Source organism: Selaginella moellendorffii, unplaced genomic scaffold (genome assembly GCF_000143415.4).
Source record: "Selaginella moellendorffii unplaced genomic scaffold, v1.0 SELMOscaffold_2, whole genome shotgun sequence".
NCBI classification, from domain to species: domain Eukaryota; kingdom Viridiplantae; phylum Streptophyta; class Lycopodiopsida; order Selaginellales; family Selaginellaceae; genus Selaginella; species Selaginella moellendorffii.
Genome location: NW_003314263.1, coordinates 3,672,688 through 3,693,735, shown reverse-complemented (window position 1 = coordinate 3,693,735; position 21,048 = coordinate 3,672,688). Strand labels below are relative to the sequence as shown.

At 47.7% G+C, this 21,048-nt stretch overlaps 4 protein-coding genes and 1 pseudogene across 5 annotated transcripts; all 5 read left to right on the top strand.

Moving 5' to 3' along the window:
- Positions 1-77: 77 nt before the first annotated feature.
- LOC9643290 lies at positions 78-2,942 on the top strand. Its single transcript, XM_024663976.1, has 8 exons — positions 78-332; positions 389-536; positions 604-864; positions 919-1,993; positions 2,064-2,302; positions 2,364-2,437; positions 2,488-2,677; positions 2,788-2,942. The coding sequence occupies exons 1-8, from the start codon at positions 250-252 to the stop codon at positions 2,800-2,802; spliced, it is 2,085 nt and encodes a 694-aa protein (XP_024519744.1). The 5' UTR covers positions 78-249; the 3' UTR covers positions 2,803-2,942.
- Positions 2,943-3,027: 85 nt separating this feature from the next.
- On the top strand, positions 3,028-5,305 carry LOC9643289. The gene is made up of 3 exons (XM_002963033.2): positions 3,028-3,540; positions 3,878-4,424; positions 4,772-5,305. The coding sequence occupies exons 1-3, from the start codon at positions 3,205-3,207 to the stop codon at positions 5,209-5,211; spliced, it is 1,323 nt and encodes a 440-aa protein (XP_002963079.1). The 5' UTR covers positions 3,028-3,204; the 3' UTR covers positions 5,212-5,305.
- Positions 5,306-5,500: 195 nt separating this feature from the next.
- Positions 5,501-7,877, top strand: LOC9661576 (heparan-alpha-glucosaminide N-acetyltransferase). Of its 2 annotated transcripts, XM_024663316.1 has the most exons (13): positions 5,501-5,757; positions 5,814-5,951; positions 6,013-6,094; positions 6,141-6,217; positions 6,276-6,376; positions 6,439-6,544; positions 6,602-6,718; positions 6,799-6,890; positions 6,943-7,009; positions 7,070-7,148; positions 7,200-7,291; positions 7,348-7,491; positions 7,599-7,877. In XM_024663316.1, exons 1-13 carry the CDS (start codon positions 5,524-5,526, stop codon positions 7,740-7,742), a joined length of 1,473 nt encoding a protein of 490 aa, XP_024519084.1. In that variant the 5' UTR covers positions 5,501-5,523; the 3' UTR covers positions 7,743-7,877. The 2 variants fall into 2 exon arrangements, with proteins under 2 accessions (XP_024519084.1, XP_024519075.1); XM_024663307.1 differs by having other exon boundaries at positions 6,943-7,148.
- A 5,174-nt stretch (positions 7,878-13,051) lies between these two features.
- LOC9661575 lies at positions 13,052-13,740 on the top strand. The gene is made up of 4 exons (XM_024663323.1): positions 13,052-13,106; positions 13,158-13,249; positions 13,306-13,449; positions 13,557-13,740. Exons 2-4 carry the CDS (start codon positions 13,166-13,168, stop codon positions 13,698-13,700), a joined length of 372 nt encoding a protein of 123 aa, XP_024519091.1. The 5' UTR covers positions 13,052-13,106; positions 13,158-13,165; the 3' UTR covers positions 13,701-13,740.
- A 5,373-nt stretch (positions 13,741-19,113) lies between these two features.
- LOC112341252 lies at positions 19,114-19,922 on the top strand (annotated as a pseudogene).
- The last annotated feature ends 1,126 nt before the right edge of the window (positions 19,923-21,048 follow it).

Genomic DNA, 21,048 nt, shown 5'->3' with positions numbered 1-21,048 from the left:
TGTAAACGTGGCTCCGAGCTGGCAAGTACACGTTGGACTCCGACGTGGACGCATCTGGTTCGTCGAGCCCGCGGAATTCTTGTCAGGCACACGTAGGAGAATGAGCTCTCCGAGAGACAAGGCGCTCGAGTGGCGCTACTCATCGCCGGGCGCTCTGGAGCTCCGGAGCTGCCAGCCGCGGGGCAATGACGCTTGAATTCCAGGCTGATCGATGATCTTGCCGCGGGATCTTAGGGTTTTAGCGGCTCCATGGCGCGGCGGGAGCGGCAGTGTGACGCCGGCGGCGTCCCGGAGCATCACCATCTCTATCTCCTCGTTTCTCTCCAGATCGGGTAAGTTCTTGGGGAATTCCACCGGCATTACGGAGTCGCATCGTTTGCTGTGACAGGGATATCCAGTCTTATCGATCGGAGCTCTTCCTCTTCATGCCCTGCGATAATGCGAGCCTAGTGTTCTTGGTGGACAATGGACCATGGAGTGTGAGCAAATCTCTAGGCTTGAGACCGACAGAATTTTGGCCATTCGTGGTGGCGAAGGTCTGTGATTCTTTTTCTTCTCTTTCTCGTTGGAGCTGACGAAGAACTACTTTGGTTCTCTCCACAGTCGAGAGTGTCACCTTTCGCAAACCAGCGTTTGAGTAGCAGGAGTGATAAGCTGGAGATGGGAGGAAGTGGTGGTGACTCCATCAACGTTGGGCTCAAACACTTACACCTCTACAACTGGGACTCGATCTATGGGATCATCCGGCGACACTACAAGAGCCTGGTTCACTCGGGAATTCTCTGCCCGCAGTTCCACGGTTGCGTGGGTTTCGAGGTTTCTTGGGCTGACGTCCGAGGCATGAACTACACAAACGAGCTCCAGGTAAGTTGTTCTTCGTTTTCTTCTTTTGATCACGTACTAAAGGTTTTCAAACAGACAGATACTTGTCTCTCGTTGGAAGTGAAGCAAATGCGAAAGAGAGAATTCGACTGTCTCGAGCACGCGTTAGATTTTTACGGGTCGCACTGCGGTCTGGGAAGCAAGCAGAGTGGTAAACGGGGAAGATGCCAGGCCGATATTTTTGTGGACGCCGATAGGTGCAAGAGACAATGCGTAGACGAAGATGGTGTTGATAGATACGCAGCGGATGGCGGATTTTTCAGTCCCGTACGACAGGTCTGGCCACCCGAGTCCGAGAGCGTGGTCACTGACGCCGAGAAGGACATAATGGACTTAGCTCTCGAAACAGATCTTCCGTGCAGCCCATACTCCCCGTCAGATGAATCCACTCAGTCGCCAGTGTTCTGTTCTCGACGAAAGCTGCGCAGCAGTCGAGACGAAGCCACAAAACATTCGCCAGAGGTTCCAGTGGCTCACATTTACAAGGACGCGCTGGTAGTGTTCAGATTTTCGGACCCCCTACTGCCGTTCGAGCTCAGAGACATAATCACGTCGGACCAACGTCTGCTGAAGATGCTCGAGTCGGGGCTTTTCCCCTGGGTCATTTTCATGCAGTCGTATCCAGTGTTCTGCAACATATATCGGCCGTGGATGCGACCTCTCGCCAGGACCATCTACTTTTTGATTTCGGTGGTGACGGTCATGATCGGCTTCTACGACCTGTACAAGAACGTCCCCGTCCTGAAAGCAACGGCGAGTCATATGCTGGGGCCACTGTTCGAATGGATAGAGTCCTGGGAGATGGTTTCTCGGCTAAAGTACCTGGGGACGATGCTGGTTCTACAGAACTACGAGAAGGCTTTTGCGTGGGTGTTTCTCATCGTCAAGTCGGTGCGTCAGCTCGCCTCGCTTGTCATGAAACCCGTCATGGAGCCGCTGCAGCTCTTGTGGAGTTTCTTCCTTCCGTTTTGGGCGACTTTTGTTCAAGGGACGCAATCTCTCCAACTCGTTTTGGAAAGCTTCTTCGCGTCCACGCTGTGTGCGGTTTCTTACGCCTTAAGTTTTGTGACTTGGCCGTTCTGGGTGCTGCTGACAACAGTGACGAACTTAGGTGAGCGACTTAAGCTTAATGGTGCTTGTTTTGTTATGCAACTAACACTCATCGGTGCTTGTTACTGCAGTGTCTTCGATTATGGGGCCTGTGCTACCGGCTTTTCGCGTGGTTCTTGTTCTTGGAGATTATGCTCGGCAGTATGCTGCAGCGATATGGACTTCCTTTGCGCAGGAGGTCCTGAATTTATTGAAGCAGTCCTGGACAGCCACAAGCCAATCGTTTCAGCTATGGACAGCGAGTTCCGCAGTGCAAACCTCTCGGACACCATCGATGTGGAGGATCCTCTGGGATGATCTCTTCTCAAAGGTACTCTTTTGTATTTCCTTTTCCACCAGAGTTTTCACTTCCAACTTCGTCTTTTATATAGGTGTTTCGAGCTGTAAGATACATACTCAATGGTCTGGTCGCATTCTTTACTGCGCTCAACCGCCATCGCTTGAGGTAGAAAGTTTGGGCAACTACTTTCTGATACGAGTGTTAATTTCTTCCAGCATCTACAACAACATAGTGGCGTTTTTGGTTCGATTGATTGTGGTGGTAGAATCTGGAAGGCGCCTGCTGACCGATACTTGGCAGCGTTTCCATCCAAACTCCAGTAATGCCAAATCCAAATCCAAGGCAATCACGACCGGCAGTGGCAGCAGTAGCAGTCTCGGCAGTAGCAGCACTCCGAGCAACCAGGCAAGTTCTTTCTTTCTATCGCGAGCTAGCTTAGAAAATCTCATTCTTCTTCGTCTTCGTGGATTCTTCTCACTCTCCTTTTTTTTCTCTCTTTTTTTTTCTTGGCTTAGATCAAGGAAGACTGACCTGACAACGCGCGACAGTTTTGCAAAATTTTGCGCTCTCTCCAAACGAGACGAAAGTGTGTATAGAGAATGTGTAAAGGAAAAATTACAATGGAATCTTTGCGGTGGGCCGGAATTGAACGGCTCACCTATGACTCGAATCTTGGAATATTTTCCGGGAATCTAGTGGCGCGTATTAATCAACGGCCGGCGTTGCTCAGGGGTTTTTGGGGTCCATCGATGCGTGTGGCGAGCGCGGCGAGCATGCGAGATTGATTCTCACTCCTCCACTCTTCTCGATCCTCTCTGCATGGATTGAAAATCTCTCTCTCCGATCGCCGCGGCTCTCATCTCCGCGAGAAATATTTCGGCCGGGATCGCGGGTCTTTTTCTTGCTCGATCTCGGAATCCCGGGCGGCGGCGATGGCTTCCCAGGTCGCTGTGAAGAACGCGCTGGTGAAAGGCGCGCTGGTGGAATGGGAGCGCGGCAATAGCAAATGGGGGCTGTGGGAACAGCTCCGGTTCATGGCGATGATCGTGCTGTGGGTTGCGGCATGGATCGCGAGGGCGCTGCTTGTCTTCTTGCCGCAGCATTTGCCGACAGCAGGGATTCTTGGCGTGATCGATAGCGTGAGCAAGACAACGGGCAGTATTTTTCCTGTTTCGGCCGAGGACGAGGATGGATCGAATCGGCGGACTGTGTGGTCCGGCCAGGCAGGCGGCCTGGCCAAGTGTGCCATCGGCCGCGCGCTCTCCCAGGTCAGTTTCTCGGTTCTCTAGGCTCTATAGCGGGAAATCCTTGTTTGATACTAGAATCAGAGCTCAATTTTTGGTCGTTTCTCTGGAGAATTTTTTTAGTGTTCTTGGTCGTTCCAAACTAGTTCTAGTTTGAGCGAAATTTCTTTTCTAATGCGTTTGGCATCTTACTTTGAGCTTGTAGAGAGTTTTTTAGTGTTTGTAGTGGTTTAGTAGTTTCTGTCGATTCCTCTTTTTAGTTCTGTGCTAAGTGGGGTCGATTGTTCTTTTTAGTTCTGAGCTTCTAAGCTAGTATAGCTTTTTTCTCTCTTGGGTGGAACTAATTGTTCTTTTTTTCCAGGTCCTAGAGCTTGTCAACGACATACCAGCATCGTCCCGGAAGTATGAATTCGCTCGATCACTCGCAGATAAAATGATGTACGACAACGTCGAGCAAGGTGGCCAGTCTCTGCGCGAAGTGAACAGGATGGCTCTCGAGACCGGCTTCTTGCGAACAGTCTACATGCTGGCGAGTTCTCTCGAGGGCTTGCACAGGCAGCAGCAGGTCGAGGCGTGGGGATGGCCGTGGAAGATGATCAAAGGACTGCCCATGGGTGCGGCTTCGCTCTCGTGCCAGTTTGTGCCGGTGCTCGCGACTCTGCGGAACAGGATTGGCAGCGTGATGCAGTCGCAGTGCATGCAGATGATGGCTCCTCCGCCGTGTCCAAGCGCGGAAGACAGCGAGATGGCGGAGAAGCTTGCGCAGGAGCTGCTGTGGATGTCGCAGAGGCTGAAAGAGAACAACGGTTTGGAAGTGGCCATCTTGCACTGGAGCTCGGCGGCGGGGCTCGCTGGGCAGTCGGTTTGTGCCAATCTCAGAGTTCAAAGGCTGCTTGTCAAGCTCTCAGGTCAGTCTCGAAGCTTTTTGCTTTCACCTTTCGTAGAGTTCTAGTCGTAGTTGTCTAGATTCTTGCTTAGTTGTAGACGCCACGCTTGCCTGTCTCAGTTATCTTCTTCTTTCGTGTTCTTCTTTATGTTTTCCTGATGGAGTGTCAAAACTTTCCTCTTGGCTAGCTTTGTGTTGTATTGTTTTCTAGCATTGTTTTCTACTTTGCTTTCTCTTGCCTGTCCTATAAGCCGGACTTCCTTGCATGGCTGATCAAAGCGTACAAAGCAGCAGTTTGGACGTCTTCCTTTCGCTTTTTCTCTTCATAGCTTGAGGTACTGATAGATTTTTATCTATCTTTTTTTCCAGCTTTCTTGTGCTCGGGACTGATCGCCTCCGAAGTGGAGCCACCGTCGGAAGTAACACTCAAGCTGCTACTCCTGTGGCTGCCACTCTTTTGCCGCTCCACGCACGGAATCGACGCCACCATGTTCACCTCCGCCGAGAAGCACGAAGCCGAGCGAGTGCTGGAGCGGACCATCAAGCTCCTCCCCGACGCTCAGCAAGAGCTCGTCCTGGCTCTCTGGCTCAACGAGTTCGTCCACTCCTCCTCGAACTGGCCCAACCTGGAAGGCTGCTACGACGCTTGGTGCTACGCCACTCGCAAGCTCAACTATGCTCCAATCGAGGATGGCTATGACGACGATCAAGGTGGTCTCATCATCGAGGAGGAGGACGCTGCTAGCGATCGAGACAACAAGATCAAAGCTATCAAAGCCATCGACAGCAGCGCCGCGAAGGTCGATTGAAAATGGAAGAAAACTATAGATTGATTAAAGGAGAGGAAATAGTTTAGTTTGTGCATTAAGAAAGCTTTGTTAATAAATAAGCAAGTTATAGATAGTTTACATCCAACGGCTCTCATTGTTTTAGATTATTTTATCAAAGATGCCAAGAGTAGTTTTTGATGCCGTGTTGGCTGGATCGTGGCCGTCCGCAGAGGCAACGGCTGAAATTTGATTGAGGTGTCAACGGCGCGGATTGCGTGATGGTTACCCCCACCATTTTCTAGGGTTCTTTGAATTCATGGAGGTTAGTGTAGACTGACGCTGCGCAGGGCAATGGGGAGGTTTGGAGTGATCGGTGCTGGCGAGAGGCTGGATGCCAAGCCCGGGGAAGCTACCGCTAGTGAATCCGAGGCGCTCAAGGAGCCTTTTCTTGTGATCGATGCCGGGGATGCGAATTCCGAGGATGCTGCTCTAGCTGAAGCTTCCACTGAGCGTGAAATCGGCGGCGGAGATCGTCCGAAGGAGAGGCTGGCATCGCTCGATGTATTCCGGGGATTGAGCATTGCGGTAAGAGAAGAACAGTATAGAGAAATATTTGGTTGTTCTGAGACGATCGTCCACAGATGATGATTTTGGTCGACAATGCAGGGGGCGAGTGGCCAGCGATCAATCATTCGCCGTGGAATGGAGTCACTCTAGCTGATCTCGTCATGCCATTTTTCCTCTTCATCGTTGGAGTGGCTCTGGCTCTGGTCTATAAGGTGTTCTTCATTGTGTCTTTTTAGATTTTTCCGTGATCACCATGACGTTTTCCTCTCGCAGAAAATTCCCAGCAAGCTTGACTCCACCAGGAAGGCCATACTTCGCTCGCTAAAGCTGTTCTTCTTGGGTGTTTTCCTACAAGGTTAGCTCGTCCTTTGAGTATTGTTTTGCTTATGTGAGTGTTGTAGGTGGCTACTTCCATGGAGAAAACGATTTGAGCTATGGAGTAGACTTGACGCTCATTAGATGGTGCGGAATTCTCCAGGTTTGCTTCGCCACGCTCGACACAATTCTGAAGTTCTTACTAAACGTTTTCCCACTAGAGAATTGCGTTTGTTTACGTGATCGTTGCGCTGTGTGAGGTCTGGTTACCAAGAGTGCAAGGATCATACTTTGGGATTATGCAAAACTACCTCTTTCACTGGTATAACAGCTGGGTCTGCTTCTCCATTTCCTCACGTTTTTTTTCCATTTTTGTGCTTTCAGGATCTTCGTCGTCGTGACACTGACAGTTTATCTATCACTTTTGTATGGACTTAAAGTTCCTCACTGGCAATTCGAGCTACCAAACAATAGAAACATAACAATGACTGTAAGTTTGCGAATCTTTTGTCTGATGATATCGACTTGCAGGGTTTTCAATTCTTAGGTGACTTGCGGTACCAGGAGTAATCTTGATCCTGCCTGCAACGCTGTTGGCTACGTAGATCGACAAATATTAGGAGTTAATCATCTTGACCAGCAACCTGTTTTTATACGTACCGAGGTATTCACATTTGGTTTTAGCTCTTTCATGTCTCATCTCTATTTATTTATTTTTTTCTTTTTCTTTTTTTGTTATCGCAGTCTTGTAGCATAAATTCTCCTGACTATGGACCCCTTCCTGCGGATGCTCCTGTGTGGTGTCACGCGCCATTTGATCCAGAAGGAATCCTAAGGTAGCATTTTTAATCATGTCTTGCGTTCTGATATCTTTTTGTGTCACACTAGCTCTGTATCAGCGATAGTAACATGTTTTATTGGTCTGCACTATGGCCATTTTATCGTCCAATGCAAGGTACTTGTCATCCGCCTTTGGTTTTATATTCTTGCTGATGCCTGGGAATGGATGTTTCAGGAGCACAAACAAAGGATTATAAACTTCATCGTCCCAGCAGTCATACTTTTGGCTCTTGGCTATGTCTTGCATCTGCTTGGTACGAGCGCTTTGTAGTTTATGCTCATTAAAATCATTCGCTTTGTACCAGGGATTAAGATGAACAAGCCGCTCTACAGCTTCAGTTACATGTGCTTCACTGCCGGTGCCGCTGGAGCCGTTTTTTGCTTACTTTACATCCTCGTAAGTCTCCATTCATGCTCGTCTCCAGATATTTTAATCCATGCTGCTTGTTCCAGGTCGACGTTTATGACATCCGGTATCCAACTTTGCTGCTGGAATGGATGGGAATGAACTCGCTGATCATCTACACGCTTGCAGCAACCGATGTTCTCGTGGTTTTCATCCAAGGATTCTACTGGAAGCAGCCGCAAAAAAATCTGGTACGTAGCTTCTCCTCGCAAGTTTGTTCTCGTAAATCTTGGGAGCCTTGGATTTCACAGATAAGCATTATAGGAGAGCTGTTGGTAACGCTCTCAACGTTTTGCAGGTGACATTTACGCGAGAGCACGTATTTTTCGCGATGATTCCATCGCAAAGATGGGCCATGCTTGTGTACGTTTTGTTTGGCATCTGTTGCTGGTGCGTGATCGCTGGAGCTCTCAAAGCCAAGGGAATATTCTGGAAGTTTTAAGAGTTTAAAACATTTCTAGTCTAGAGTATCGAACTTGAAACCTCGTACGTCCTGGGATTCGATCCTACACGTCCCGGGATTCGAACTTGACACTTGTCTCATTTGAGAAAAATTTCAAGCTTAATGACTTGCTTAGTACCGCCGAGGCCGCTCAGGCTCTCTGATAATCTCTTGGATGACGAGCAAGAGGGCGATATATGGTGCTGTGGTTCCAATCGTGGAGCAGTGAGTACTTTGAAAGCTCGGATAGAAGCAGAGTTCTCGTCAGCATGGCACAGGGAATGTCAGCCTCTTTAGACCAATACCAGTGACACCCCTGCCTTCACACCTTTGAGCCAACAAGCCTAAGTAGTCTTCGCCAGATTCTTTTTGTGCTCGTGAACTTTTGAGGATTCTGACCAACATCTTTGGCGGCCAAGGTTGTTCATGATGCTTCAAACTCGAGCGGAGATTGGGGGCTACAGTGCACGGTGACGCAAACTTAGTTTGCGCTTGTGCAGCTTCTCGACTCGCCGTCCCAGTCTGTCCAGCAAGTAGCAGTAGAGCTCCTGGATTAAAAAACACGTGTAAAACATGCATGGAAGTTTGTACACCCCTGCCTCGATTTTCTCCCATGGTATTACTGGATTTGTATATTGGAAATTATAGAAAAGCGATTGCTAAAGGAGTGTGGCACAAGGTGGAGTATCTTCCTGGCTGGTGTAATCCCGATTATGGAGTTGGGATGACCAACAGCAGCGCTTATTTTTTTCCCACAACGAATCTATGTGGGGGAAGAAATGAGATGGTCTGTTGAGTGGTGGGACAATCCGTCTATTGCATGTTGCTAGGCTCCTCGAAAACAAAAAGTCAGCACGAGATCTCCATCCCGATCTCGATCCCGATCTCCCAGGTGTCGCGTGTTTAACTCATGAATCTCACGACTGAAGAACAGGGAGAGAAAAAAAGGAGAAGCAAGGAAAGTAAGAGAACACTCTCCAAAACGAAGAAGAGTAGCTCTGGACCCCCGGCCTGCCCCAGCTTAGAAAGGCTGCTGGAACGTAAATATAAGCTCTTCACACTTTTTTACAGGGCCTCGGGAAAAGCTGGCCAGCCAATTGGACTTTCGGGCAGACGACATGAACCATGCAGAGCAGGTTGGGTGCTCGTACTATATGTGATGGAAGAAGGCGATGCTTTGCTTCTTGCTCGGATTTATCCCTGGACATTTTTTTTGCTTTCTTTACGTCAGATCTTAGAGTCGTCTAGCAACAACAGAGATTCATGCAACATCGAAAGCCGTTACCTCATGAAGATCCTGAGGAGTATCAACTCCAGGGATCTTCCCTTCCTATTGCCTCTTTCGTGTCATGTCGCCTCGATAGCACTTTGCCAACACATTTCTTCTCAAAGCAGAAATCGTGCATGCCAAAGAAATGACTATAAAAGAGCTGAAAAGATTGTGACTTACCATTCTCGAGCTAGAACTTTGCTTCCTACTGCTGCTTTGATCGTTACGTCGAACATTTGCCTGGTTTTGAGACCGCCAGTATGAATGATAGATCATCTTCTAAGCTTTGGAGAATGCTTTGCGGTCAATCGGGCGTGGAAGATATTACGAGGAAGATCTCCTAGAGGTCGAGCCTAACACTGCGCTGGAAATAATTTTTCCTTGTCTATTTTTTTATCTTTATGACGTTCCTAGCAGAAGATGTACAAGGCAAGTTTCAGTGTAAAATCCAAATCGATTCTCTAGTTTGTCGAAGATCTAACATTCTTTACTTTTTCCTTTCTAGCAGCTGCAAAGGCGCCTTAAGGCGGCGAGATACCAAATCAGCCGAGGACCAGAACGAAAGCCTTCGTCGCAAGTACGTGAGTCTTCTTTGCTTTCTTTTAAAAAAAGGACAAATTAATCAATCGAATATATATACATCATCCAATAAGAAATAAATATGGCAAGCAATATGCGCTTGAGTAGTTTCTTAAACATCTTTCTCTTTGTATAAATTCGCATTCTTGTTTCTTTCAGCCTTAAGAAGAGGGAATAAAGTCCACCACCCTGATAGAAAGTTAGAGTGCTGCTCTATAGATACTTTACTAACTTGAAGCAGCTTCTTATTTTTGTTTGGCAACAGAAAAACTAAAATGTGATTGACGACTGGTGACCAGGGGCCGAGATTTCCCTGCCGCAAACGCGTCCATTGCGATTCTTCAGAAAATTGGCTCGTTTTTAAGTTTGAACGTTCTTCACTCTCAAACTTTCATGCAAATCGTTGGATTGTGATGAGGATGAAAATGTATACATATTCAAGAGATTCATATCTCCATCGCCCTTGACAAAATGTACGGCTCTATAAAACGTCTGTCCCTGCTTCTCAAGTGCCAAGGTACGGTCAGGAAGTCAAACCATGATCTTCTTAGCAAGTGCTTCATAACCAAGCTGTTCTGCTCCAAGCAAACGGCAAAATACTTGGACTTGAGCCACAGCCGATCTTCCCTGTTGGAGTAGGGGATGACATCCCACAAACCCAGTACAAACTCCCAAACAATGATGGCCACTAGAGTATTCCTGATGCTGCACACCATATGAACCGAGGTGGTACACTGGTGTACGGAGACGACGACAATTCTCGGAGCTGTAATGTTACCCACTGCCCATATATAAGTGTATTCATATGAAGTGTCTAACACTTGAATCAGTTTTTCCCATGTCTCCTGGGGAATCTTGGCGATGCATTTTCCGCCAGGGTCGGCCAGAAACCAGATTTCCATTGTGGGTCGCAAGATTGCCGGTCGTCCATTCAGTTGAATGAGTGGAGACTTTACGTGAAACTGATAGCTGTATGCGCAGAAGTCATGGCAGTCACGGCATGGGGTTTGAACTTGCTCCTGAGAAACCCACTCATCACTTTCCCAGTTGTATTGAAAAACCGTCTGCCTCTGGGATGCTACCACCCTCAGCATGAAATATGCATATGACCCAAGCAGGATGACATTCTCAGCGTCCCTAGCGCCACTTTCATCAGCTGGAGGCCATGGTAGCCTCCGCTCATTAAAGAAAGTCTCCACCGGTGTCAATGTAGCAATGCCCCTGCGAGAATTTCCAACTTGCCACTGTGGACGAGTTGAATTATTGAAGCTAACCACTGCAGGAGCTACCTCCTTTAACTCAGTGAAGAAAATGACCAGCAGCTTTTCTTGACTTATGCATGCAACCCTGAGGATACGTTCCATTTCCGGACTCGGAGCCATTACTTGTTTTGTCGAGAAGATTTTCTTGAGAACGTTGGTAACATACAAGGTGCTCCCCTCCCACGAGATTAAGAGGGGACCGTGTGTGATTAAGGGAGCACGGTGGGCAAAGTTCTTGTCTCTGATCATCCTTGACCAGCCTTTATCGGACCTAAACAGACATAACTCGCTGTGTTTCTTGTTCCAGAAGACAAGGGCGGGCTCTTGATATCGCTTGAGCAAACGTTGGCCTGTCCTGCGCCAGTTGTGGCATACCATGCTCAGTGCTCTAATATCGCTGACAGTGCACAAGAGTTGCGCGACTTGCTGCAGAAGGTCAGTAGGCAGATTGGACCACTTCTGGCCATCAACATTCTCTCCATGATTATAATCAAGTGACTTGACTGGCTTCAGTTTGAGCAAGTCCCTCAACCTTCGATAGCGATGAGCATACCAAATTCCAGCCTCAAAATCATGGATGTAAACAATCTCCACGCATCCCTGGCAAGTAAAGAAGGCATAAAGAAAGACGCCATCCGAGCGCCGTGTAATGTTAGCCACACCCGCTTCCAGTGGCGGCTGAAGATTAACCAAGGCTTGAGGTAGGCCATCAGCGTTAATCCGCCATGTCTCTTCCGAGTAATGCACTCTCATGTTCTTGACCTGGCCTTGACTCCATTTGACCGTCCACACTGGTTCCCTGCACCACTCATCCCTTTCCAAATCATATCTCACGCACGGTGTGTTCCACCAGGAAGAGGGCTCACAAAACATGACATGAAGAAAGCCACCCGCCAGTGCACTGTATCCAGGCCACCGGGAGTCACCATACACGGTGGTCTCGCGACCAGTGAATCCAGGAGAATAACGAGAATTAACTCTCCACATCCCAGTTGTTGAATCGAAGATAGCAGAAGTGATGAGAAAGCTGTGCTGGGGGGCCAAAGCTGAATCGCTATAGACAACCAGGAGCTGGAACTTGTCAAGGCTGGATCCAAGCGCAGATGTGCTCAAGACCAAGGACGAGGAGGAGCTGGTCACAAGCTCTGGTGGAGATGGACAGATGCAAGCCATGCCAGTCGAGACATCCAAGACAATGAGCTGCCGGCGCATGCTCCACAGTGCCACGAGTGGTCCACCGTCACTAGCAACTCTGTTCTTCCAGTGGCAAGCGATGAGGATGCGGCTGATCCTGCAGCTGTTCCTGTTCTTGTTCCATACCAGGAACTGATCCTTGGGTGTGTTAAGCACAAGCACCCAAGTGTGGAGCCTCAAATCAGAGCCTCCCTGATCCTCACCGCCAATGGTGCTCAGTGGCACGAACTCGAGTATGCTGATCCTTGAATCCAGTAGCTCGTCGGAAGCCTCTACATCCTGCAGGAGCTCAACCGAATCCATCCCTTTTCCCTTTTGCCCTTTTACTCGAAGAACCCTACCACTTTAGGGCTAGCACTATAGTGTATCTGGAAAGAAAATGCTGTATAGAGAGGATATCCCCCACTCCTTGGAGTTTGACATTTATGTCACACTTTTCCCCGTGGCTCAAATAAGGGTTTCCCTGGGGTCTCCAGCTCGAATCCCAGGAGGTACAAGGTTTCAAGTTCGATTCCCCAGACTAGAAAATTTTCAGACTTGTAAATTTTCAAGAATTTTCCCTTGCCTTTGAGAGTTCCAGCGATCACGCAGCAAAAGATGCCAAACAAAACGTACACAATCTTTGTGATGGACTCAAAAAAATTCTCTAGAGAAACGAACAAGCATTCAGCCAGGGGAATATTCTGGAGATTTTCTCCCGTGCGTCCCGTGATTCGAACTCGAGACCTTGTATGCCCCAGGATTCGAACTTGGAAGGCCCTATTTCAGAAATTTTTTTGCCTTGCATGTGACGAGCAATGGACGAGGCGCTCCTTGGCGAGCGAGGAATCCAAGCTCGCGCGAGCCGAACTCTCATGGATTCCAAGCGACCGAGGATATAGTAACATGTTTTATTGGTCTGCGCTATGGCCATTTTATCGTCCAATGCAAGGTACTTGTCATCCGCCCTTGGTTTTTATATTCTCGCTGATGCCTGGGAATGGATGTTTCAAAGGATTATAAACTTCATCGTGCCAGCAGTCATACTTTTGGCTCTTGGCTATGTCTTGCATCTGCTTGGTACGAGCGCTTTGTAGTTTATTCTCATTAAAATCATTTGCTTTGTACCAGGGATTAAGATGAACAAGCCGCTCTACAGCTTCAGCTACATGTGCTTCACTGCCGGTGCCGCTGGAGCCGTTTTTTGCTTACTTTACATCCTCGTAACTCTCCATTCATGCTCGTCTCCAGATATTTTAATCCATGCTGCTCGTTCCAGGTCGACGTTTATGACATCCGGTATCCAACTTTGCTGCTGGAATGGATGGGAATGAACTCGCTGATCATCTACACGCTTGCAGCAACCGATGTTCTCGTGGTTTTCGTCCAAGGATTCTACTGGAAGCAGCCGCAAAAAAATCTGGTACGTAGCTTCTCCTCGCAAGTTTGTTCTGGTAAATCTTGGGAGCCTTGGATTTCACAGATAAGCATCATAGGAGAGCTGTTGGTAACGCTCTCGACGTTTTGCAGGTGACATTTACGCGAGAGCACGTATTTTTCGCGATGATTCCATCGCAAAGATGGGCCATGCTTGTGTACGTTTTGTTTGGCATCTGTTGCTGGTGCGTGATCGCTGGAGCTCTCAAAGCCAAGGGAATATTCTGGAAGTTTTAAGAGTTTAAAGAATTTCTAGTCTAGGGTATCGAACTTGAAACCTCGTACGTCCTGGGATTCGAACTGGAGATCCTACACGTCCCGGGATTCGAACTTGAGACTTGTAAGTCCCAGGATTCGAACTTGTCCCATTTGAGAAAAATTTCAAGCTTAGTACCTCCGAGGCCGCTGCTCAGGCTCTCTGATAATCTCTTGGACGACGAGCAAGAGGGCGATATATGGTGCTGTGGTTCCAATCGTGGAGCAGTGAGTACTTTGAAAGCTCGGATAGAAGCAGAGTTCTCGTCAGCATGGCACAGGGAATGTCAGCCTCTTTAGACCAATACCAGTCCCTGCCTTCACACCTTTGAGCCAACAAGCCTAAGTAGTCCTTGCCAGATTCCTTTTGTGCTCGTGAACTTTTGAGGATTCTGCCCAACATCTTTGGCGGCCAAGGTTGTTCACGATGCTGCAAACTCGAGATTGGGGGCTACAGTGCACGGTGACGCAAACTTAGTTTGCGTTCTCGCTCTGTACAGCCGCTTGTGCAGCTTCTCGACTCGCCGTCCCAGTCCGTCCAGCAAGTAGCAGTAGAGCTCCTGGATTAAAAACACGTGTGAAACATGCATGGAAGTTTGTATACCTGCCTCGATTTTCTCCCACGGTATTACTGGATTTGTATATTGGAAATTATAGAAAAGCGATTGCTAAAGGAGTGTGGGACAAGGTGGATTATCTTCCTGGCTGGTATAATCCCTATTATGGAGTTGGGATGGCCAACAGCAGCGCTTATTTTTTCCCCGCAACGAATCTATGTGGGGGAAGAAATGAGATGGTCTATTGAGTGGTGGGACAATCCGTCTATTGCATGTTGCTGGGCTCCTCGAAAACAAAAAGTCAGCACGAGATCTCCATCCCGATCTCGATCCCGATCTCCCAGGTGTCGCGTGTTTAACTCATGAATCTCACGACTGAAGAACAGGGAGAGAAAAAAAGGAGAAGCAAGGAAAGTAAGAGAACACTCTCCAAAACGAAGAAGAGTAGCTCTGGACCCCCGGCCTGCCCCAGCTTAGAATGCTGGAACGTAAATATAAGCTCTTCACACTTTTTTACAGGGCCTCGGGAAAAGCTGGCCAGCCAATTGGACTTTCGGGCAGACGACATGAACCATGCAGAGCAGGTTGGGTGCTCGTACTATATGTGATGGAAGAAGGCGATGCTTTGCTTCTTGCTCGGATTTATCCCTGGACATTTTTTTTGCTTTCTTTACGTCAGATCTTAGAGTCGTCTAGCAACAACAGAGATTCATGCAACATCGAAAGCCGTTACCTCATGAAGATCCTGAGGAGTATCAACTCCAGGGATCTTCCCTTCCTATTGCCTCTTTCGTGTCATGTCGCCTCGATAGCACTTTGCCAACACATTCCTTCTCAAAGCAGAAATCCTGCACGCCAAAGAAATGACTGTAAAAGAGCTGAAAAGATTGTGACTTACCATTCTCGAGCTAGAACTTTGCTTCCTACTGCTGCTTGGATCGTTACGTCGATATGAATGATAGATCATCTTCTAAGCTTTGGAGAATGCTTTGCGGCCAATCGGGCGTGGAAGATATTACGAGGAAGATCTCCTAGAGGTCGAGCCTAACACTGCGCTGGAAATAATTTTTCCTTGTCTATTTTTTGATCTTTATGACGTTGCTAGCAGAAGATGTACAAGGCAAGTTTCAGTGTAAAATCCAAATCGATTCTCTAGTTTGTCGAAGATCTAACATTCTTTACTTTTTCCTTTCTAGCAGCTGCAAAGGCGCCTTAAGGCGGCGAGATACCAAATCAGCCGAGGACCAGATCGACAGCCTTCGTCGCAAGTACGTGAGTCTTCTTTGCTTTCTTTTAAAAAAAGAACAAATTAATCAATCGAATATATATACATCATCCAATAAGAAGTAAATATGGCAAGCATTATGCGCTTGAGTAGTTTCTTAAACATCTTTCTCTTTGTATAAATTCGCATTCTTGTTTCTTTCAGCCTTAAGAAGAGGGAATAAAGTCCACCACCCTGATAGAAAGTTAGTGCTGCTCTATAGGTACTTTACTAACTTGAAGCAGCTTCTTATTTTTGTTTGGCAACAGAAAAACTAAAATGTGATTGACGACTGGTGATCAGAGGCCGAGATTTCCCTGCCGCAAACGCGTCCATTGAGATTCTTCAGAAAATTGGCTCGTTTTTAAGTTTGAACGTTCTTCACTCTCAAACTTTCATGCAAATCGTTGGATTGTGACGAGGATGAAAATGTATACATATTCAAGAGATTCATATCTCCATCGCCCTTGACAAAATGTACGGCTCTATAAAACGTCTGTCCCTGCTTCTCAAGTGCCAAGGTACGGTCAGGAAGTCAAACCATGATCTTCTTAGCAAGTGCTTCATAACCAAGCTGTTCTGCTCCAAGCAAACGGCAAAATACTTGGACTTGAGCCACAGCCGATCTTCCCTGTTGGAGTAGGGGATGACATCCCACAAACCCAGTACAAACTCCCAAACAATGATGGCCACTAGAGTATTCCTGATGCTGCACACCATATGAACCGAGGTGGTACACTGGTGTACGGAGACGACGACGATTCTCGGAGCCGTAATGTTACCCACTGCCCATAAATAAGTGTATTCATATGAAGTGTCTAACACTTGAATCAGTTTTTCCCATGTCTCCTGGGGAATCTTGGCGATGCATTTTCCGCCAGGGTCGGCCAGAAACCAGATTTCCATTGTGGGTCGCACGATTGCCGGTCGTCCATTCAGTTGAATGAGTGGAGACTTTACGTGAAACTGATAGCTGTATGCGCAGAAGTCATGGCAGTCACGGCATGAGGTTTGAACTTGCTCCTGAGAAACCCACTCATCACTTTCCCAGTTGTATTGAAAAACCGTCTGCCTCTGGGATGCTACCACCCTATCCAGCATGAAGTATGCATATGACCCAAGCAGGATGACATTCTCAGCGTCCCTAGCGCCACATTCATCAGCTGGAGGCCATGGTAGGCGCTCATTAAAGAAAGTCTCCACTGGTGTCAATGTAGCAATGCCCCTGCGAGAATTTCCAACTTGCCACTGTGGACGAGTTGAATTATTGAAGCTAACCACTGCAGGAGCTACCTCCTTTAACTCAGTATAGAAAATGACCAGCAGCTTTTCTTGACTTATGCATGCAACCCTGAGGATACGTTCCATTTCCGGACTCGGAGCCATTACTCGCTTTGTCGAGAAGATTTTCTTGAGAACGTTGGTAACATAAAAGGTGCTCCCCTCCCACGAGATTAAGAGGGGACCGTGTGTGATTAAGGGAGCACGGTGGGCAAAGTTCTTGTCTCTGATCATCCTTGACCAGCCTTTATCGGACCTAAAGAAGCATAACTCGCTGTGTTTCTTGTTCCAGAAGACAAGGGCGGGCTCTTGATATCGCTTGAGCAAACGTTGGCCTGTCCTGCGCCAGTTGTGGCATACCATGCTCAGTGCTCTAATATCCCTGACAGTGCACAAGAGTTGCGCGACTTGCTGCAGAAGGTCAGTAGGCAGATTGGACCACTTCTGGCCATCAACATTCTCTCCATGATTATAATCAAGTGACTTGACTGGCTTCAGTTTGAGCAAGTCCCTCAACCTTCGATAGCGATGAGCATACCAAATTCCAGCCTCAAAATCATGGATGTAAACAATCTTCACGCATCCCTGGCAAGTAAAGAAGGCATAAAGAAAGACGCCATCCGAGCGCCGTGTAATGTTAGCCACACCCACTTCCAGTGGCGGCTGAAGATTAACCAAGTCTTGAGGTAGGCCATCAGCGTTAATCCGCCATGTCTCTTCCGAGTAATGCACTCTCATGTTCTTGACCTGGCCTTGACTCCATTTGACCGTCCACACTGGTTCCCTGCACCACTCATCCCTTTCCAAATCATATCTCACGCACGGTGTGTTCCACCAGGAAGAGGGCTCACAAAACATGACATGAAGAAAGCCACCCGCCAGTGCACTGTATCCAGGCCACCGGGAGTCACCATACACGGTGGTCTCGCGACAAGTGAATCCAGGAGAATAACGAGACTTAACTCTCCACATCCCAGTTGTTGAATCGAAGATAGCAGAAGTGATGAGAAAGCTGTGCTGGGGGGCCAAAGCTGAATCGCTATAGACAACCAGGAGCTGGAACTTGTCAAGGCTGGATCCAAGCGCAGATGTGCTCAAGACCAAGGACGAGGAGGAGCTGGTCACAAGCTCTGGTGGAGATGGACAGATGCAAGCCATGCCAGTCGAAACATCCAAGATGATGAGCTGCCGGCGCATGCTCCACAGTGCCACGAGTGGTCCACCGTCACTAGCAACTCTGTTCTTCCAGTGGCAAGCGATGAGGATGCGGCTGATCCTGCAGCTGTTCCTGTTCTTGTTCCATACCAGGAACTGACCCTTGGGTGTGTTAAGCACAAGCGCCCAAGTGTGGAACCTCAAATCAGAGCCTCCCTGATCCTCACTGCCAATGGTGCTCAGTGGCACGAACTCGAGTATGTTGATCCTTGAATCCAGTAGCTCGTCGCAAGCCTCTATATCCTGCAGGAGCTCAACCGAATCCATGCCTTTTCCCTTTTGCTGCGCCAACCCTTTATCTCCGCATGACATTTTTGTGATTAGGTTGTTTTGCTTAAGCAAACAAGCTTTAATAGACAATGCCTTTTGTGATGAAGTACCACTAGGAATTTCATGGCTAGTTTTCTTTAACATCTTGGCGTTGGTTCGGATTCCTCTCGAGCCTGCTGCCTTGCCGCAGTTTCCTTTGCTCGCTCTTCCTTCGCGGCTTCTGCTTCATCTCACACTCGTTCCTCAGCCTCTCGATGGAGCTGAAGTTGCTCTCCTGTCTTCCACCACTCTGGCTATGGCTGGCACTGGCACCATCTTCGTTCTCTACCTTCTGGCTCTTCAGGTTTCTAAAAGAAACTACGTTTTCTAAAAGAGAGGTACCTACAAAACTTGAGGATCGAGCTCCTTCAGCCTCTTATTATACTTTTGCACCTTCTTGGCGTTCTGATAAAACTCCCGTTTCTTCTCTGCGCACTTGGAAACATTCTCAGCTGCGGTTTCTTTTCCCTGGTTGATCACTGTAGCCTCGGGTACCATTTCCTTCGTACCCCGCGAAACACTTGCAACGAAATGATGTTCCTTCGTTGCACACGATCCTTGACTGGTGGCTGCGCGATAAAGCGATAAGCTCGTGACTTAGAGAACAGAGCTTGCTCTTTAAACGTGTCTTCCACGTTGATCATCAGCACCAGCTCTTCTCATTTTTGGATTTGTTCTCTGGAAGTTCCGGCCGAAATTGTCCGCACTGCCAGGCACTAGAAACTTGGCCATTTTCAAAGAAAACTCAAGCATCTTTACCTGGGGAGAGATGGGGGGAACAACCAAGTGCTTCAGAAGCGACCTCAAGCTAGGCACTGGCAGCTTTGGCAGTCTACAAGGGGGCACCACGGTGGCCATCAAGAAAGCCAACAACGGCAATGCCCCTCGCATTCAACAGTTTCTAAACGAGGTTACCATCCTCTCCAAAGTGAAACACAGAAATCTCGTCAAGGTGATGGGATGTTGCGTAGAAAGCGAAGTACCTCTCGTGGTCTACGAGTTCGTGCCAAGAGGAACACTGTACGAGCATCTGCACAAACGAGGAGATACGTTATCGTGGAAAAACCGTTTAAGAATTGCGACAGAGACAGCAGTGGCTCTTACGTACCTTCACTTTGCAGCTTCTCCACTGATATATCACCGGGACGTCAAATCCTCCAACATCTTGTTGGACGAAAAACTCACGGCCAAAGTAGCGGGCTTTGGGATTTCCAAGCTGGTACCCATAGATTCCACTCACATTTCCACAACTCTGCATGGAACACTGGGTTACATAGATAGTACCAGCAAAGCTATCAGCTTACAGATAAGAGCGACGTTTACAGCTTTGGAGTAGTCATCTTGGAGCTAATAACAGGTCAGATGCCTGTAGACTTCTCTCGCTGTGCTTCAGATAAAAACCTGTCCACATTTGCAATGAGCGTCATAAAAAGAGGAGCCATCAGCGAGTTGATCGACAAGAGGTTGGATGCTAGAACTCCAGAAATGCTGGAGTGCGTTGCAAAAGTTGCAAACTTGGCAGCTCTGAGCTTACAGTTCGACGGAAGTAGCAGGCCGACAATGAAGTTTGTTCTTTAAGAGCTTAAAAAGGCAATGCAACTTCTTATGGAGTTGTCTAACAAACTTTTGCAATATTCTTTGTTTGTCTCCATAACTGCAAGAGAAAACAATGAACTCCAAAAACATAATGTCTTCGAATCTTTACCTCTCAACTGCCGAAATTGAATCCAAAACCACCGCCAGAAGTTATACTTTCCCAAACAGGCCGCTCAAAGTTTGAGACTCCCGAGCGTTTATCTCGTTCCAGAGCTGTTCTAGAGACCCGGGACGAAGCTCCTCGTACCTGGATTTGAACTTGTCGTATAAGGTAACTATCAAAACTTTCTTCCAAGAACAAAGTCTCAAAGAACACTTCACCTTCTTACAAGCCGATCGGGCTGAGACGTAAGAGAAATCTTCTTCCTGAATGGAAAGAAGCAAAAACTATCAAAACCTTCTTCCAAGAACAAAGTCTCAAAGAACACTTCACCCTAGTACAAGCCGATCGAGCTGAGACGTAAGAGAAGTCCTCTTCTTGAATGGAAAGAAACAAATCAAAACCTTCTTCCAAGAACAAAGTTTTCAAAGAACAACTTACCTTTGTCCAAGCTGATCGAGCTGAGACATAAGTCTTTCTCCAGCCCTTGGAAAAAAAAATTCCTCCTTTCAGCTCCGCGAGGACCAAATTCCGCCACACAGCGCTTCCTGGTGGCTGAAAACATAGAATGCCTCGCTCGAGACGCCTGACCGAGCCAGATCCTTGGCATCCAGCAGCGCCAGAATATCACTGACTATCTCATCGCTGAGACGCTGGAGACTCCCAAGCCCTGGATCACGAATATTTTGCTTGCCCGTGAAGAGGAGATTCCCCAGCGGCTAGATGGCGCGGTGCTTGGATGCGAATGCGAGCCCAAATTCCACACCAGGGCTCTCAACTCCAGGATCCTCCGATTCATCACTAGAATAGCTACACAAATCTTGGCATCTTTTTTCTTCCTCGTCTTCTTCTTGCCGCCTCTTGCACCATGAAAAACTTCCCCACGGGGATAAAAGATGCTTAAAGTTTGTACTCCTTTTATACCGTTAAGTCTTTATAATAAAATATTTAATCAAACATTTTAATTAAAAAAAATTCTTAAAAATATTTTATTAATGTTAAAAGTAT

Coding starts and splice junctions, on each gene's coding strand:
- LOC9643290 (XM_024663976.1), top strand. CDS start 250: ATGGCGCGGCGGGAGCGGCAGTGTGACGCCGGCGGCGTCCCGGAGCAT. Junction 1,994..2,063: donor GACAACAGTGACGAACTTAG/GTGAGCGACTTA, acceptor TTGTTACTGCAG/TGTCTTCGATTATGGGGCCT. Junction 2,438..2,487: donor CTCAACCGCCATCGCTTGAG/GTAGAAAGTTTG, acceptor AATTTCTTCCAG/CATCTACAACAACATAGTGG.
- LOC9643289 (XM_002963033.2), top strand. CDS start 3,205: ATGGCTTCCCAGGTCGCTGTGAAGAACGCGCTGGTGAAAGGCGCGCTG. Junction 3,541..3,877: donor TCGGCCGCGCGCTCTCCCAG/GTCAGTTTCTCG, acceptor CTTTTTTTCCAG/GTCCTAGAGCTTGTCAACGA. Junction 4,425..4,771: donor GCTGCTTGTCAAGCTCTCAG/GTCAGTCTCGAA, acceptor CTTTTTTTCCAG/CTTTCTTGTGCTCGGGACTG.
- LOC9661576 (XM_024663307.1), top strand. CDS start 5,524: ATGGGGAGGTTTGGAGTGATCGGTGCTGGCGAGAGGCTGGATGCCAAG. Junction 5,952..6,012: donor CTCTGGCTCTGGTCTATAAG/GTGTTCTTCATT, acceptor TTCCTCTCGCAG/AAAATTCCCAGCAAGCTTGA. Junction 6,891..6,942: donor GATCCAGAAGGAATCCTAAG/GTAGCATTTTTA, acceptor GTGTCACACTAG/CTCTGTATCAGCGATAGTAA.
- LOC9661575 (XM_024663323.1), top strand. CDS start 13,166: ATGAACAAGCCGCTCTACAGCTTCAGCTACATGTGCTTCACTGCCGGT. Junction 13,250..13,305: donor TTTGCTTACTTTACATCCTC/GTAACTCTCCAT, acceptor TGCTCGTTCCAG/GTCGACGTTTATGACATCCG. Junction 13,450..13,556: donor AGCAGCCGCAAAAAAATCTG/GTACGTAGCTTC, acceptor GACGTTTTGCAG/GTGACATTTACGCGAGAGCA.